At 58.6% G+C, this 17,436-nt stretch overlaps 1 protein-coding gene and 1 long non-coding RNA gene across 3 annotated transcripts; one reads left to right on the top strand and one right to left on the bottom strand.

Moving 5' to 3' along the window:
• LOC122445444 lies at window positions 1-1,974 on the bottom strand. The gene is made up of 3 exons (XR_006270530.1): window positions 1,912-1,974; window positions 813-969; window positions 1-80 (listed from the first exon to the last, which is right to left on the bottom strand). It is a non-coding gene; the product is annotated as an uncharacterized LOC122445444 (long non-coding RNA).
• Window positions 1,975-2,023: 49 nt separating this feature from the next.
• On the top strand, window positions 2,024-17,170 carry FTCD (formimidoyltransferase cyclodeaminase). 2 transcript variants are annotated; one of them, XM_043474632.1, is made up of 14 exons: window positions 2,024-2,162; window positions 2,750-2,933; window positions 4,341-4,469; window positions 5,260-5,348; window positions 5,426-5,605; window positions 6,575-6,712; window positions 6,800-6,931; window positions 12,304-12,365; window positions 12,698-12,827; window positions 12,901-13,062; window positions 14,495-14,538; window positions 14,713-14,851; window positions 15,802-15,897; window positions 16,904-17,170. In XM_043474632.1, exons 1-14 carry the CDS (start codon window positions 2,109-2,111, stop codon window positions 16,988-16,990), a joined length of 1,626 nt encoding a protein of 541 aa, XP_043330567.1. In that variant the 5' UTR covers window positions 2,024-2,108; the 3' UTR covers window positions 16,991-17,170. The 2 variants fall into 2 exon arrangements, with proteins under 2 accessions (XP_043330567.1, XP_043330568.1); XM_043474633.1 differs by lacking the exons at window positions 12,304-12,365; window positions 12,698-12,827.
• The last annotated feature ends 266 nt before the right edge of the window (window positions 17,171-17,436 follow it).

The raw sequence follows: 17,436 nt of genomic DNA, 5'->3' as shown, positions 1-17,436 counted from the left end.
TGAGGGCCGGCGGCGCGTCCCCGTGGGGGTCTACCTGGAGGGCAGGGTTTGGGGCCAGGGTTCAGCCCCGGACAGGGCAGCTGCAACGTGAAGACACAAGCCCTTGTTCAAAGCCAGGGACAGCAAGACAGCAGCGGAGCTTTAAGGCAGGTGCCCGCGTTCAGCCGGGTGGGCGTCCCTGTCAGTGAGGCCGGTCCAGGGCTGGCAGAGGATTCCCGGCAGCCGGAGCCCTGGGAGGAGAGCCGGTGTCGGCGGGTCTCCTCCTGCGGGTTCTGGACTCGCGATCCCTGGTCTGTTTGGCTACGGGGTGGTCACAGAAACCAGCATCGGGGCACTGACTGGTGAGATCGCTTTCCCTGTGAATAGTGGAGCTTCCCAGGGTCCCCTCCTCAGGAGATATTTTTAGCACCTGCCAGCATTTTTAATGTCTCAAAACTGCTCCCCAGAGCTGGTCTTGGCATCACACTGGGTCCCCTCTGTGCATCTTGCATTTCCAGCTGTGGCCAAGCCCTGGGCCGGACCCATCTCCATAGGACACACAGCCCTCTGCCCCCCAACTTCCACACCACCCCCCATCTCTCCTGAGGCCTAGAGAGGGCAGGTGGCCCCCGGGGCCCTGCGACCAACCCCTCCCTGGCTCCTCCTCTGCCCTAGGTAGGAGGATGAAGGTGCCAGGATGCCTGTCCCTTGTTCCCCACAGCCTGGCGTGTCCCAGATGCCCCGGCTCCTCAGACCCCTGTCTCAGTCAGCTCGGGCGCTGTAACAAACACTGCCGCCAGGGCGGCTTGAACAATAGACATTTATCATCTCACAATTCTGGAGGCTGAAGTCCGAGATGGGGGTGCCACAAGGCTGGTTCTTCCGGGGCCTCCCTCCTTGGCATGCAGACAGCTGTCTCCGCCCAGTGTCCTCACGTGTCATCCTCTCCGCGCATCCCTGGTCTCATCTCCTTCTCTAAGGACACCAGTCCTACAGGATTAGGACCCGCATTAGTGACCACATTTTAACCTCATCACCTCTGTAAAGACCCTGGCTCCAGGCTGTGCTGGGGTGAGGGCCAGGTGGTGCTGGGGCCTGCATTGGGACCATGTGCGACAGCCGGTCACCCACATGCATCCACAGTCACCCGGGAGCTGCAGCTGCCCGGACGCGCCCACCCCTAGCCTTCAGGGTCTCTGGGCTCCCCCAGCCACTTCTCCCTCTTCTAGTTCCCAGGAGCAGCTGCTAGAGGGGTGGGCTTCCAACAGCCCAGACAGCTGGGGGCCTGAAAGACCTGGATATCTCCTGTCCTGGCCCCGTGGTGACTGTGAGAGGGGTGAAGTGGCCTTGGACCTGATCACCCCAAAGTGGGGCACTCAATGCCGGGAGAGCCACAGATGGTGCAGGCTGCTCTTGGGAGGGGCTTGCGGGGGTCCATGTGCTGCCAGGGTGACCATGTGATGGGTGGGCCTTTGCAGAAGGGAAACAGCACCACCCCCAGTTCAAAAATCATGAAGGACTTCAAGATGGCATTGACCTGAGTGGGCCCTCTCGGCTTAGGGCTCTGTGCTGCTGACCTGGGGTACGTGGCCCCTTGTGGGGGTCCTCTGGCCTCAGTGGGGTGGGGAGCTGGGCCTCACCTGCCTGCCCCTCCCCACTGCCATGGGCCTGCACTCCCCTCCTGCCAATACCCACCCTTCTGCCAGCCAGCTGTGCTGAGCTCTGCTGAAAGCCAGGCCCAGGGCCTCACACACGGTCGCTCTTGTCCCTCTGTGGCCCTGAGGCTCAGCTGTTCCACGAAGAAACATATCCCAGGAGGGTCACCCAGAGGGTCACCAGGGGACCCTGGAGCCTGGGGTGGCCTGAGGCTGCAGCCTGCTGAGGACTTTCCCCCGGGAGTCCAGTACTTCTTTCAGGGGAGCCCACACTCACCTGGGCAGAGGTCTCAGTCCTCCCCTCCACCTCCTCCTCTGCTGGCCGCCTCGCAGGGTCCTGGCCCTGCCCCTCCCCCATCTGCCCAGTTAATAAGAAGCCTGGTGCAGGGAGGGCCCTGATGGGGAAATAAAGGCCCCGCCAGCCTCCTTCCCACCTCTGCTGGTGAAAGGAGCGTCTGGGTCAGGGTCTGGACCATGTCCCGGCTGGTGGAATGTGTCCCCAACTTCTCAGAGGGGAACAACCAGGAGGTGAGGGCCTGTGGGCGGTCAGGGCAGTGCAGGGGGCTTGGGGCCAGGAGGGCATGGTTTGGGGTGGAGTCTGGGGACTGTCTTTTCTGGAAAGGGTGAGGAAGGAGCAGCGGGTGGACAACCAGTCAGGGGTCCTGGTCCAGGTCTGGGCAGGTCGTTTGGCCTCTTGGGTGAAGATGGAGCCCTGGAAGGCTGACCCACACAGCTGTTTGAGGGTCCTTGTGTGGGGCACGGGCTCCCCTCCCCCACCTGTCCTTATCCCCAGGTTATCTGCAGGAAACTGAGTCACAGAGCACTGGGCAGGCCTTCCTACTGCCTCAGGGGCCTCTGGGCTGCCTGGGGGCCGGGGCCCCGACCCTCTGTGACCTTGGCCTGTAGTCACCTTCTCGGGGCCCTGGCAGCCCCTCCACCCAGTTCTGCTCCCTGCCTCGGTTTCTCCCCATGGGGCTGCCTGTCGCTGCTCCCAGATGCCCAGCGCCAGCTCCTGGCCCTGCGTCCGGGTGGGGGCAGGACAGACTGGGCCCCGGCAGCTCCAGCGCCCTCCTCCTCACGGGGAGATGGAGGCGCAGGCCCGGCTTCACCCCCAGGTGATTGACGCCATCTCTCGAGCGGTGGCGCAGACCCCGGGCTGCGTGCTGCTGGACGTGGATGCTGGCCCCTCCACCAACCGCACCGTCTACACCTTCGTGGGGCGCCCTGAGGACGTGGTGGAGGGGGCCCTCAATGCCGCCCGCGCTGCCCACCGGCTCATCGACATGAGCCGGCACAGAGGTGAGGGCGGGGGAGGGTGACCCAGCTTGCGCTCAGGACTTGCAGAGGGTGAGGGGCCAACGGGCTCGCCGGATGCTCCTTGGACCCCGTTTACATTTCATGGGCCCAAGAGTGGCCGGCAGCAAGGTGCTCGCGCTCTGCACGGGCCCTGGGTATGGGGGACAGAGCCCTATCTGTCAACAGCCCACAAACCAAACACATTCTTTGGGCGGCAGTGTCAAAGGCCAGTGGACACATGGGGAACTGTTCAAAAGGGCAAGGTCTCTGGCCTCTCACGGCTGGGGGGTTTCATGAGTGATTCCAACTGGTGAAGGACAACCGAGGCTTTTCTCAGAGAAGCTGCCTGGGGGAGGGATGATGTGGGACTGCCATCTGGGGGCCGCCTGGGGGAGGGGACATAGGGCTGCCATCTGGGGGGTGCCTGGGGGAGGGGACATAGGGCTGCCATCTGGGGGGCCGCCTGGGGGAGGGACATAGGGCTGCCATCTGGGGGCCGCCTCGGGGAGGGGACATTAGGGCTGCCATCTGGGGGGCTGCCTGGGGGAGGGGACGTGGGGCTGCCATCTGGGGGGGCTGCCTGGGGGAGGGGACATGGGGTTGCCATCTGGGGGGCTGCCTGGGGGAGGGGACATAGGGCTGCCGTCTGGGGGGCTGCCTGGGGGAGGGGACGTGGGGCTGCCATCTGGGGGGCTGCCTGGGGGAGGGGACATGGGGCTGCCGTCTGGGGGGCTGCCTGGGGGGGGGATGTGGGGCTGCCATGCCGAGGGGGCATGCACCTGTGGGAGGGCGTAGGGAGCTGCCATCTGGGGAGCTGCCTGGGGGAGGGACAACATGGGAGTTGCCATTCATGGGGCTGCCTGGGGCGAAGGGGACATGGGGCTGCATTGGGGGGCTGCCTGGGGGAGGGGACGTGGGGCTGCCATCTGGGGGGGCTGCCTGGGGGAGGGGACATGGGGTTGCCATCTGGGGGGCTGCCTGGGGGAGGGGACATGGGGCTGCCATCTGGGGGTGCTGCCTGGGGGAGGGGACGTGGGGCTGCCATCTGGGGGGCTGCCTGGGGGAGGGGACATGGGGCTGCCGTCTGGGGGGCTGCCTGGGGGGGGGATGTGGGGCTGCCATCCGGGGGGCTGCCTGGGGGAGGGGACGTGGGGCTGCCATCCGGCCGTGGGCTGCTGGCCCGCAGTGGGCTCGGCGTCTGAGAAGGACACCCTGTAGGGCAGTGGGGTGGAGGCGCCCCCTCCCTGAGAGCGCAGGTGGTCGCTGGGGGGAGGGGTGTACCACCGATGGGCCGCGGCGCTCAGTGTCTGCCTGTCTGGGGCCCCGTGGTCAATCTGCATGTGTGCAGAAGGGGCCGGGGGACGGGGCTCCGCACCTAGGCCCCCCTTCCTCAGCCCCATCTCTGTGCAGGGGAGCACCCCCGGATGGGCGCCCTGGACGTGTGCCCCTTCATCCCGGTCAGGGGCGTCACCATGGACGAGTGTGTGCACTGTGCCCAGGCCTTTGGCCAGCGGCTGGCAGAGGAGCTGGGTGTGCCAGGTGAGTGCCCGGGGCGGCGGCCCCGCCTCACCTCAGCTCAACAGCGGCAGCAGCAGGCACCCTGTGAGGGTCTCCGCTCTAACATCCTTAGAAATGCAGATTTTAAGGAAAAAACCATACCACGCAGGTTTTTGACAGGCAGGAATATGTTCCCCTTCTCCTATGATGAGAACCTGTGAGGACAGGGTCCCAGCCATCAGGGAGCTGGCAGACTCTCAGCCTTGCTTGGCAGTGGGCTTGATTAGCGGCTCTGTGAAGGGCTTGAGCAAGATGGACAGACAGAAAGCCCTTAATAGCCTCTTTGGGGAATTAAACAAATCAAGGGGCAGCCCAGCACATGTAACAGGTGGACGCCTGAGATACCAGGCGCGGGTCCAGCCCCTGCCTGTGGGCTGATGCACCAACTTGGGGATGGGTCTCCTGCCTCGGGCAGGTGTCGGGAGCTGGTGGTGAGCTTTGTTTTCTCTCCTCCTCATTCCGTGTTTTGTTCAGCAAAAATGCACTTTGGAGAGAAACACGAATATCCTTCCAGCCCCACGTGCCTGCTCCCAACACTTGTGGGCAGACGATGCCTTTTTCTGGGGCATAAGAGCCTGAGCAGTTGGAGTGGGGTCTGCCCTGCCCCTGGGTGGGCAGAGGAGGGGTCCTGCCCATACAGAGTGCCCATCAGCGACCACCCACACCCACCCGACGGGGCACAGAGATGGGGGCTGCCAACAAGACGGAGCTGCAGGAATGGGGTCCTGCAATGCCGGCCACCGGGGGCCTGACTCGCCAGGTCCCTTTGCAGTGTACCTCTACGGCGAGGCAGCGCGGACGACCAGCCGCCAATCCCTGCCAGCTATCCGGGCTGGGGAGTACGAGGCCCTCCCTGAGAAGGTGCCGTGCCCCTCGGCAGGGGGTGGTCTGGGGTGGGCCCTCCTCCCCGCTTCCCTCACCTGCCCGTCTCCCCACAGCTCAAGCAGGCCGAGTGGGCACCCGACTTCGGGCCCAGCTCCTTCATTCCCAGTTGGGGGGCCACCGCCACAGGGGCGCGGAAGTTCCTCCTCGCGTTCAACATCAACCTGCTCAGCACCAAGGAGCAGGCGCACCGCATCGCCCTCAATCTCCGTGAGCAGGGTCGTGGGAAGGACCAGGTGGGCTCCTGGCGCCTGCAGTCCCATGAGGCCTGGCCCGTCCCTGTTGAATCTAGAGGGCCTCCCAGAGAGGGTCAAGGCTGGGCACCATGTGTAGACTGCTGACCGCAGGTCTTGCCCACCTTGGTGTCCACACCATGCAGGACTGGCAGGGCCAGGGTTCCAGGGTTTGAGGTTGGGGAGCAGGTCTTTAAGGACATTTTCCATGGACGCAGCAGGGCTAGAGCTGTGGTCAACATACTGCAGCATTTCCATGCTAATAGGAAAACAGGCGTTCCTGAGCCCCAGGTATCCCCAGGTACCCCAGGTGCCCTGATCCACCAAGTCCGCCATAGGAAGTCCCACCTAGTTTGAGCACCAGCTCTGCAGACACTTTGCATTGGACACAGGTAGACAAAGACACACCTGGTGAAGGAGGCCCTGCTCCTCACCTGTCAGCCTCCACCCCCGGAGACCTGGGCCCGGCTTCTATCCCGAACACTCAGCCGCCGGCAAGCACAGCACAGAAGCACAGCGACTCCCCAGTCCTGCTCTGTGCTCTGCTGGGGTCAGAAGTCAGAGGTTCCCCCTGAGGGGGAGTGAGTGCCCCAAGGAGCAAGGGCTGCCAGCTGGCCTCTGGGGCAGGGGTGGGATGGGAGGAAGGAGCCAGCCCCCAGGACAAGGATGTGGGTGGAACGCTGGCCAGGCGGCAGGGCCTGCTCTGAGCCTGGACCCTGTGTGGGGTGAGCCACCTTTGGGGGCTCTGCTTCCGGTGCTGGGCAGGCCCCTCCCAGGCTCAGATGAGAGACCGGGAGGGCAAGGCGAGGAGACCAGCTGCACTGCACAGTCTTCAGGCTACCGCCTGCCTTGTCCCCGTGTCTGGGGCAGAAGGGAGACCCTGGGCCAGCTGAGGGGATGCAGGGGGAGGGGGCTGTCAGTGCAGGGTGCCAGGAGAGGCAGCCCGGGCTGGGTAAACCTTGTCCTCTGCAGCCAGGACGCCTGAGCAAGGTGCAGGGCATCGGCTGGTACCTGGATGAGAAGAACCTGGCTCAGGTGTCCATGAACCTCCTGGACTTTGAGGTCACAGGGCTGCACACAGTCTACGAGGAGACCTGCAGAGAAGCCCAGGTGAGCGGGGCAGGTCCTCCCCGTATTCCCAAGCCCAGCTGGGGAATGATGCCTTGATCTCTGACCTCCACCCTCTGCCCTCCACAGGAGCTGAGTCTTCCAGTGGTGGGCTCACAGCTGGTGGGCCTGGTGCCTCTGAAGGCCCTGCTGGACGCAGCCGCCTTCTATTGCGAGCAGGAGAATTTGTTCCTCCTGGAGGAGGAGCAGCGGCTCAGGCTGGTGGGCAGGGCTGGTGAGGGTGGGGCTGGGAGGCTGGGGGTCCTGAGAGAGAGCAGGGCGGCTGCTCTAGGCACCTGCTCCCCAGGCCTGGGTTCTTGTCCATGTGGCCTCCTACTTCTCCTTCTTTGTTTTTTTGTCTGTGCCTGCAAGTTAAGATCACATTTTTCACTTGGACACTGTTGGGGTTTTCCCTGTGACCTAAAATATATTCAGTCTTGTGAAACTTCTGTGAGAGGGGGTGCCTGGGCTCGGTTGGATGGAGGAATTTGCCCCTCCTCCAGTCCTGACCAGTCCAGATTTGGGGGTGTGAGTCTAGCCTCCGTGGACTATTCACCATATGGTTCCTGTGGCCCTGGGTCCCTCGAGCCAGCTCCAGCGGTAGCCGGCTTTTGCTATCCTGTTGCTCTGGCCTCAGGGTGGTTCTGTTTTGAAGGTATTTCTTAAAACGAGCACATGACTGGATTTCTCTGAGAGTTTTTGTCTTTTGGTTGTTGGGTCTATCCTTTTGTATTTACTAATCTAGCAGATATGCCTGGACTTGCTTTTGTCCTGTTTTTAGGCAGAGAGGATGTGGTTTCCTTCCGGTTATATGGAGGCAATATAATGTGTGTATGCAACTCTCTGTGTCCAACTCTGCGACCCCATGGACTGTAGCCCTCGAGGCTCCTTTGTCCATGAGCTTCTCCAGGCAAGAATACTGGTGCTGTGTTTAGTCGCTTGGTTGTGTTTGACTCTTTGTGACCCCATGGACTATAGCCAGCCAGGCTCCTCTGTCCTCGGGGATTCCCCAGGCAAGAATGCTGGAGTGGGTTGCCATGCCTTTCTCCAGGGGATCTTCCCAACCCAGGGATTGAACCCACGTCTCCTGGGTCTTTTGCATTGCAGATGGATTCTTTACTGCTGAGTCATCAGGGAAGCCCATAACTTAATCTATTTATCTCTATTTTTGATTTATTAAGTTAAAACCTATCTAAATGTATCAATGTGATTTGTCAATTTTTATCAGTGCAGGCACCACAAAGATATTCGGTTCCAAGCCACTGCAAATAAATCGAATATCCCAATAAAGCCACTCACACGATTTTCTGGTTTCCTGGTGTATATAAAAGTTATGTTCCTACTAGACTATAGTCTGTTAAGTATGCGATATCACAGTGTCTAAAAAAACTGTGCACATACTTAAAAGTACTTTATTGCTAAAAAAAAAAGCTAACCTTCATCTGAGTTTTCAGAGAGTTGTGATTTTAATGCTGGTGGAAGGTTTGAAATGTTGTGAGAATTACCAAAATGTGACACAGAGGCACAGAGTGAGCAAATGCTGTTGGAAAAAGGGCCCCCATAGGCTAGTTTGAAGCAGTGTTGCTACAAAATTTGTCAAAACTCACTGTGAAGCTTGAAGTCTGCGATATGCAGGCTCCTTGCTGTGCATATGAGAACGTAACTCTCGATGTTTACCCCCATCTTTTCTCCCTTCTCTAGTTCCCGGTTTTTTAGAGCTATGTCATTTTTTTTTTTTTCTAGGGAGTTGGTTCTTTTAAATATTTTTTCAGCTTTTGAAATTATGGTAAAATACACATGACATAAAATTTCCCATCTTAGCCATATTTAAGCGTGCTGGTCAGTGGTGTTAAGGACGTTTGTGAAGTTGTACGGCCATCACCACCGTCCAGGATGGGGTTTCCTGTTTCTCTGAAAGGTACTGTCAGAAAGGTATTGCTCATACTGCCCCCGCCGGTCACTGGTTGGAGCTCCATGTCACAGCACCGTCTTCCCACCCTGGACTTGGGCTGTGTCCCCGTCAGTGTCTGTAGCTCCTTTCAGCATGTTTTGTAGTTCTCATTGCAGTCTTTCACCTCCTTGGTGAGGTTAATTAATTCCTAAGTATTTCATTTTTTTTTTTTGGATGCTACTGAAAAAGGAATTGTTTTTGTAATTTGTTCTTCAGTGTTCATTCATCGTCAGTGTTCAGAAATGCACTGATCTTTGTGGGTTGACTTTGCGTCCTCCTCGCTGAATTAATTTGTTAGTTCTCGGTGGTTAACTTTCTAAGTCTGCATAGTATACTTACTCCTTTAGCTCTTAATCAGGGTTAGAATGTCTCTTGACTCTTGGTGAAGAAAGACAAGAAAATTAGTGCACTGTGTGAGCTGTCGTTGTTGGTCCAGATTTAAATTGCTTCGTTGTTATTTTTACATTGTCTGAAGTATACCATTTACCTTCTGTAACCATATCCACATGAATTAAATATACATAGATATTTAAGCTTGGTTCTGGACTTAAGTGAGATCACTGTGCATCTCTGTCCTTTTCCCTGTCTGTTGCCTAGATTTCACAGTCAAGCAGGTTTTTGAAGAAAGGCTCAAGGGTTTATTCTGTAGGTTCTATTATGTTTGGGAATGTCTTTGTGTGGCTTCATTCTTTCAAAACAGTAGGACAACCAAAGAGCTTCCCTGGTGGCTCAGTGGTAAATAACCCACGTGACAATGCAGGAGACACAGAGACTCGGGTTTGATCTCTGGGTCAGGAAGATCCCCTGAAAAAGGGAATGGCAACCCACTCCAATATTCTTGCCTGAAAAATCCCATAGACAGAGGAGCCTGGTGGGTCCTGGAGGTCCACGGGGTTGCAGAGTCAGACACAACTTAGTAACTAAACAACAACAACAATAAAGGAGAACCAAAACCTCCAGTCGCTTGTTTTTCTCCTGAGAATGTTGCAGGCACATCTTTGCCACCTTTGGAATAAATGTCACTGTGTGTATGCGGGGGAAGTCTAAGGCTGTCTGGTAACTTCCACATCCCTGCTGACCGGTTCTTTCTTCCTGATGCTTGAAGAACTGTCTTTATCCTTGAAATTCAGTAACTCTGCCATATATGTCTTGGTGTTGATTATTCTGCATCAGTTTTTCTTTAGACCAGGGTTCTGTGTGATTTACAGATTCATTCTTGTTCAGTTTCAGGAATATTTTCTTTAATATTTTTGATTCAGTGTTTGGTTCTTTCACTTTGCAGACACAGTCACACCATGGTAGTATTTTCTTCTTCCATATATTCTGTTTTTTTCTGCATTTTCTGTCCATTTTCCCCCCTCTGTATTTGCTGTGGTTTTCTCAGGCCTCACTTCTTAATCACTTATCTACTTTATAGCTGCGTTTGTTCTCTTTCTGACCATTACAAAATTCTGTGTCACTTTTTATTTTGATGTAATTCTTGCTCACAGAAAAGGTGCACATATAGTATCAGGAGCTGCTTTATTCCCTCCAGATTCACCTATTGTTGTATTTTGCACCATTTTCTGTATCTCTCTTTCTCTACATTCACGCACAATCATATTTGTTTCTGGACCATTTCAGAGTAGATTGAAGACACTGTGCCCTTAATGCCTCATTTATTCAGAGTGTATTTGTCTAGATCAAGGACATTCTGTTACACAACCACAGTGCAATGTGTGCAAAATCAGGAAATTCGGCACAGTACGATCTGCTCTAATCTGCAGACTGTAATCAAATCATGTCAGTGTCACCCTGTCCTGGCTCCGCCCCAGACCAGGAGTGGGTCCACCTGCCTTGTCTTTTGCGGCCTTTAATCTGGACCAGGGCCCCAGTTCTCCCTGTCCTTCCTTGACCGTGATGGGCTGTGAGCAAGGCGCTGCTTGCTGGGTGCTGGTCTGACCGTTCTCAGGGCTGGGTGTACTTGTGCATTTCTGGCAAGAGCAGCACAGAAGTGACCGGGTGTCCCCCTCAGGGCGTTACCTGGGTCCCCTTGTTGAATTGGTGTCCCCAACCCAGGATTATCAATGTGGTGTTCCTATTTTTCCTGTTGTTGTTAATAAGCACTCCCTGGGGAGACAGCTGAAGACATCTAAATACTTTGTGCCTCTTGAAATCCAGCCTCAAGAATCTCCTCCCTTCATCCTTTTTCCACTTTCACCTCTCCCACATCTATTTATCATTTATTAACATGTTTGATGCTCTCTATTGCTTCTTTAAACCATAGTATTTTATATTCTTTATCTGAAAGTTCTGAGATCTACAGTTTTTGAAGTTCTGGCTTTCCAAACTATCATGCCTGCCGACACACGTAGTGATACTTCTTCAAGTGCTTTGGGAATTCTGACTGCGTGCCTGGGTTTCCTCTGTGGTGATTCTTGGTCATGCCTATTTGCTCAGTCATGTCCGGCTCTGTGCGACCCCCTGGACTGTAGTCCGCCAGGCTTCTTTGTCCGTGGGATTCTCCAGGCAAGAATATTGGAGTGGGTTGCCATTTCCTGCTCCAGGGGATCTTCCTGAATTCTTGGTCACTGGTTTAAACTTGTGTTGCCTCAGGCAGGTGCTTGGGCCCTGTAGATGATGAGCCTCTTGTTTGGGCTTTGGAGAAGAGAATTCTGTGTGATCCGTGACCTTAACCCCTCTCCGATTACAATTCCCAGGAAAGATATTTTCTTGGGCTTCACCATCTGGGGGCTTCACCAAATGTAAGCCTCAGACTGGAAAGGACCTCGATTATTTGCTCTGAAGGGTGGCTCTCCCCAGATTCATCCTTGGAGATGTCGTCTTCCAGGGGTCTCCCGTCTGACTCCTGCTCTGGAGAGGTGGCTTAGGCGTCTCCGGGTGGACCCAGCTCCAGGGCAGGGAGAGCTTTCTGGGCACTTCTGGGCACTCCTGGCTGTGGATGGTTTCCTTTACTTCCTGCCAGGCTTGTGGGTGCTAAAGTCCTTTCTGACAGTTCTGTTCCTCTTTCTGAGGTTTTCTGCAGCGGGCGCGCTGCTCTCGGGCGCCCTCTGCTATGTTCCTGTGTCCTCCGGGAGACCTCAGGCCATCCCTGGCTCTCAACTTGTCCTATACTTGTTGCTTTCTGTTCTGCGTGGAATGTGTCCCCGTGTGGCTCAGAGGGGCTGGGACTGTGTTGCCAGCATCAGCACCATGATGTGTCCTAAAAGCATCTTTAGGTGAAAGGATATTTCCAACTTTGTTTTGAAGTTGGGTAAACTTCACCGTCACACATCGAGGGTCATATCTGGGCTGCTCACGCAGCTCTGGGCCTTTGAGAGCCAGAGCCACTGACTCCCAGGAGCTGGAACCCCGTCCAGGAGGCAGTTGTCTCGGCCCCTTTCCAGCACAGGCTCGCATGTGGGGAGGACGGGTCCCACTGGGCCTGGGTCTCCCCGGGGAAGCACAGTGGGTGGAGTCGGGGCCCGGCAGGGTGCCTGCCTTGAAGGGCTTCTGTCTGCAGGGATGCTGGTGGGTGTTGGGGGTGGTGTGTGTGTGGCAGCTGTGTCTCTGCAAGCTCCACACCAGGGCCGGGAGCACCCCCACAGGTGGCAGGGGTGGGACCTGGGCTCGAGGGGACCCCAGTCACCGGGCCCTCTTCCAGGTGGTGAACCGGCTGGGCCTGGACTCCCTGTCCCCCTTCAACCCCAAGGAGCGGATCATCGAGTGAGCAGCCCCTGACCCCCACCCCTGTGCAGAGACCCCCTTGGTCGTCCAGAGCTCTGCTCCGTCACTAAGTATAGGGCTGGGGGCTTGTTGGGGGACCCAGTGAGGCTCCAATAGGTCCCATTTGGTCCTCACACAGCTCCTGACTGGTCACAGCCCCTGTTGGGGTGGCTGCTCTGCAAACAGGGCCCATATCCTCTCCTGTGCGCTGGTGCGAGCCAGAGACGCCCCCACAGTCCCACCTTCCTAGCCTAGAAGTGATAACCCAGGACCCTCCAACATAGACCCCAGTCCACCCCCACCCTGGCCCCCCTGACTGCCCCTGCCCGCAGGTACCTGGTCCCCCAGGACGGGCCCGAGCAAAGCCTGATGGACCAGCCCCTGCGCGCCTTCATTCGGGCCGTGGGCGCCCGCTCAGCAGCCCCGGGGGGCGGCTCTGTGGCCGCAGCCAGTGCAGCCATGGTGAGTGGGGTGGGCAGCGGGTGTGGGGGCGCCCGACCTGGGGCTGGTCCCCTGATCAGCACGCTCTCCCCAGGGCGCCGCCCTGGCCTCCATGGCCGGCCTGATGACCTATGGGCGGCGCCAGTTCGAGCACCTGGATGTGACCATGCGACGCCTGATCCCACCCTTCCACGCCGCCGTGGCTGAGCTGACTGCGATGGTGGACGCTGATGCCCGGGCCTTCGAGGCCTATCTGGTGCGTGTGCAGGCGGGCCACCGCCACTGGCCCTATGGAGCAGGACCTAAGGGACAGTGGGGTCAGTGGACAGTGATGCGGGGTCTCCAGAGGAGAGAAAGGTGGGCCAGGGTCATGGGGGTGAGGGGGAGACTGCCACTAGCACAGACATCTGGAGACCAGGGGGCCTGCAGCGAGGGGACAGTGGTCTGGCTGCTCTTGGGTTGAGCCCAGCAGGTTTGGTGCAGGTGTGACCCCAGGTTGGAGTCTCTGCAGGGCTGGGGGTCGGGGGAGAGGAGGACACCTGCCCTGAGGGTCAGCCAGGCTCAGTGTCCCCCTGCCCAGCTCCCTGTGTCCTGCTGATGGGCCGACACCCAGACCCACAGATGCTGGAGGAAGACCCAGTCCTCAGGGAAGAACTCTGGTCCCGAAAGGGTGGAAACAGAAATCTTTACATGGTAGCACAGTCAGTCACAGTGTCAGCGATCAGAGAAGACAGTTCAGCGACAGACAGAAAGGGCCTCGGGAGCTGGGAGGCTAGATCCAGATGTCCCTTGTTCAGGAGGGCCTGGAGGAGGGGTGTCCGTCAGACCTGGGTGGAGGTCAGGGGACTCGCAGGAAGGTCAAGGTGTGAGTTCAAGGTCAAGAAGCCCTAGGTGTGTGTGAGAGCAGTCAGCAGGGGACGCAGGAGAGGAGGGAAGGGGAGTGCTTGGACCCCGAGGGGGAGGAGGGCCTGCTGGGGCAGGTGTGAGCTCCCGGCCGACACCACAGCCCAGAGCCACCTTGGGGCAAGACCTAGTGTGAGGGTAGACAGTGCTCTGGGCACGCCTGGGGCGGAGGCTGTAGGCCAGCCCTGCTGGGGGGTTTGGGCCAAGTCTAGTCTGCACCTGGGCCCCTGGGTGGACAGCTGGCCTCCGTCGCTGGGCCTCAGTGGATGGCTGTATGAGTGACTCGGGGAACGCTTTCGCTCCTGGGTGAGTGTGTTTCCTGCATGAAGGATGCCACCCGGTGGCCCCTGCCGAGCTTGTGCGGGTGGTGCCTGGAGTGGTCCTCCCGAGGTCCCCTGACAACGTGGCCATCCGACCTGGAGGTCACATGCGTCTCTTGGTGCATCTCACATGGGCGGGGCCGTGGGAGGAGCAGTTTCATACTTCCTGGAAGGAGGCCTGGGTTGAGTGTTGCCCTCGGGGATGGGGGGACAGGGCCTGAACCTTTATGCTGGTCTCTGGGGTTGCACAGTTGCCTCCCCTGGAGTGGGAGGGGAAGACTGGTGCTGGAGCCCTCACTCCCCTCCGGCCCCCGCCCCAGTGCCTCAGAGGTGGCCCTTGATCTGTGATTCACGGAAGCAAACTTGGAGGTGGTGGGCGCTGTGTTAGGCCCCCGCCCTCCCCAGGCTCCCAGTTTCCTTGTCACAGTCCCTCACCCCCCTGTATTTCTGTGCTTGCTCTGGCAGAAAGCGACAAAGCTGCCCAAGAACACACCTGAGGACAAGGACAGGTGAGCGCAGCGAACATCCCTGGTTCTGGTCAGTCCCCCTAGGTGTGCTGCGGCTGAACAACGATTTCCCTGTGGTCCCCAGACTGGTTCCGTGAGCTCCTTGAGGAGCCATCAGGTAGGGACTGGGGGTGTCTGGGTGCCTTGGGCTCTGACCGCCAATGCCCTTGCTTCCAGACGTGCGGCCGCCCTGCAGGAGGGGCTGAGGCAGGCGGTGGCTGTGCCCTTGGCGCTGGCGGAGACGGTGTCCTCGCTGTGGCCGGCGCTGCGAGAGCTGGCTCTGTGCGTGAACCTGGCCTGCAGGTCAGACCTGCAGGTACGTGGCAGGGCCCTGCTGCAGATGTGCATGCATACCCTCTCTGTCACTTCTGCACAGAGGCCTGGGGACAAGGGCCATCACACCCAGTGCTGCTTGTCTACAGCCTGATCTGAGGCCCCCAGCCACAGGGTCTTTACAGAGAGACACCTTTTTCCAGTGTCTGGTCTTCAGGCCCTAAGGACTGTACCTGCCTTTCCTGGGAGGTGGCCAACCTGCGAGTTGTCAAGAAGGTTCTAGAAGCCCTCTGAGCACAGAGGCCATCGTTCCTGCATTCTGGGTCTTCCTGGCCCAGCATGTGCTGCCCATCTCTGTGGCCCCTCGGGGCCTGTAAGTGGCCAACACGCTGTGCTCGTTGTTAAAGGCCCCCTGCAGCTAGCTCCGGGCTTCCCAGGTGGCCCAGTGGTAAAGAATCTGCCTGCCAATGCAGGAGCCACAGGTTCCATCCCTGGGTCGGGAAGAGCCCCTGGAGAAGGAAAAGGCAACCCACTCCAGTATTCTTCCCTGGGATCATCCCACGGACAGAGGAGCCTGGCGGGCTACAGTCCATGGGGTCACGAAGAGTAGGGCACGACTGAATAAGCATGCACCCGGCTGTCTCCAGCCTGGGCTGTACCTGAGGCAGCACTGGGTCACGGGGTCAGAGTGCTGAGGTCAGCAGGGTGTGGACTGCTGAGTGCTCAGCTGAGTGCTCAGCTGGTGGGCCTCTGAGCACTGGATGGCGCAGGGGCCCTGGGACCCACCTTGGAGAGGGCCAGGCTTCTGTCCAGTGACTCCGGGCTCCCAAGGGCTGTGTGGATGCTTTCCTGCTCGAGTGACCGGTCAGATTGCCGTCTTCACGGTTGAGGCGTGAGGTTCCCAGGCTGTGTTCTGGGCTGAGGAGTGGGCAGGGGGAGGCCCCGCTGCCTGCCCCATCACGGCCGGCTGGTTCTGCCTCGTGGCCATTGCAGGTGGCAGCCAAGGCCCTGGAGACAGGTATGTTTGGCGCATATTTCAATGTGCTCATCAACCTGAAGGATGTCACTGATGATGCATTTAAGGACCAGGTGAGTGGGGGCACGGGCTCGGCCTACTGAGGGGCCTGGAGGTTGCCTAGGTTCCTGCATGTGGGGCTCAGGGGCACCTGGCTAACATGTCCTTGAGGGAGGGATGTGTCTGTCTGATGAAACAGTCCTCCACCTGCTGCGGGTGGACAAGGCCTGTCTTGTAAGAACGCAGGCCTCAGGGGACGGCTGGGGCCTTCTTTCAGGGTCTCTGTGGGGCAGGTGGCCTGGGTACCTACTGGTACCATGTCACACCCTCCTGGGGGCTCTGGCCAGGGCCAGTTCCCCTGGATGGGCCGGGCTGCAGCACCGGCAACACGTGGTCTCAGAGAGCAGTTGCTGGCCTGTGCAATTGTCCCACTTCAGCGTTTGTGACAATTTCACTGTCACTCTTTTTGGAGGAGAATTCACAGAACGTGCAACTCACCATGTTAAACTATACAAGTCAGAGGCAGTTGGCACATTTACGGTTGTGAGAACACCACCTCTATCGAGTGATGGAACATTCTCGCCAGTCCAGAGGAGGGCCTGCAGTGTCGCCCCCATTCCCAGCCCTGACCACCACCCTGTATCTGTGATTTTGTGATGATTGTTAAAAAGCGATTTCCTGACGGGAAATGGGAGCACTAGGGCCAGCCCGTCCCTACCTGTCTCTCTAGCCAAGCTGAGCTCGTCATCAGAGAAGGCCCTGTCCACCCCATGGGATCGAGATAACACACTAGCCACTCGAGCGCTGCCCCTTTGGGCCTGGAGGACACAGCCCCCCCTTCAGCAGTGGTGGATAAAGTAGGGAGACCGGGAGGGTGGGGACTGGGCCTTGTTGGCCGCAAACATCAGGAAAGACAGATGGACCCCCCATCCCCATTGAGAGACCTGTGAGGATCTGGAGTTCCCCAGCTCAGAGGCTCAGGGCCACCCAGAGTGGACAGCCCAGGGGAGGGGCAGGGAGGCTGGGCCCGTGGGGTGGGCAGCAGGTGAGCAGTGATGACAGCGCCCTGGTGTCTGTCAGGTCCGCCAGCGCATCTCCGGCCTCCTGCAAGACGCCCAGATGCAGGCAGCGCTGGTGCTGGACCGGCTGGAGGCCCGGCAGGAGTGACAGCCGAGCGGGGATTCGACGGACTCCACTCCCCCTTGCAGCCCCTCCAGACACGTCCCGGGAGGGCCCAGATGGGGGGATATGGGGGGCAAGGAGAGGGGGCTGTGAGGAGTGGGTATGGCTGGGGTTGGCAGAGCCACCTTCTGTGACCTGGGGGCTCCAGTAAAGTGATGACACATCGGTGCCTGTGGGGTCCATGTGGGGTGCACATGGGATACCAGCGAGGGGCTTGGGGGAGGTCTGAGCTGAGTGGCAGGAATGGGACCTCGTAAGGTGCCAAACACGGGGAGACAAGTGGGAGGGCATGGGGGTGGGGCACGAGGTGACACAGGGTCACAGAGTACCCGGGGTCCTGGGGGCCGGAGCCCCCTTAGTAGGACCCTCAGATCTCATGGAGGGATGAGGGCCATGCTGCCTGATGGACAGGGGAATGGCGGGGGATCCAC

This window comes from Cervus canadensis, chromosome 7, assembly GCF_019320065.1.
Source record: "Cervus canadensis isolate Bull #8, Minnesota chromosome 7, ASM1932006v1, whole genome shotgun sequence".
Lineage (NCBI taxonomy): Eukaryota > Metazoa > Chordata > Mammalia > Artiodactyla > Cervidae > Cervus > Cervus canadensis.
The sequence above is the reverse complement of the archived record's forward strand: the minus strand, read 5'-3'. Positions and strand labels throughout refer to the sequence as shown.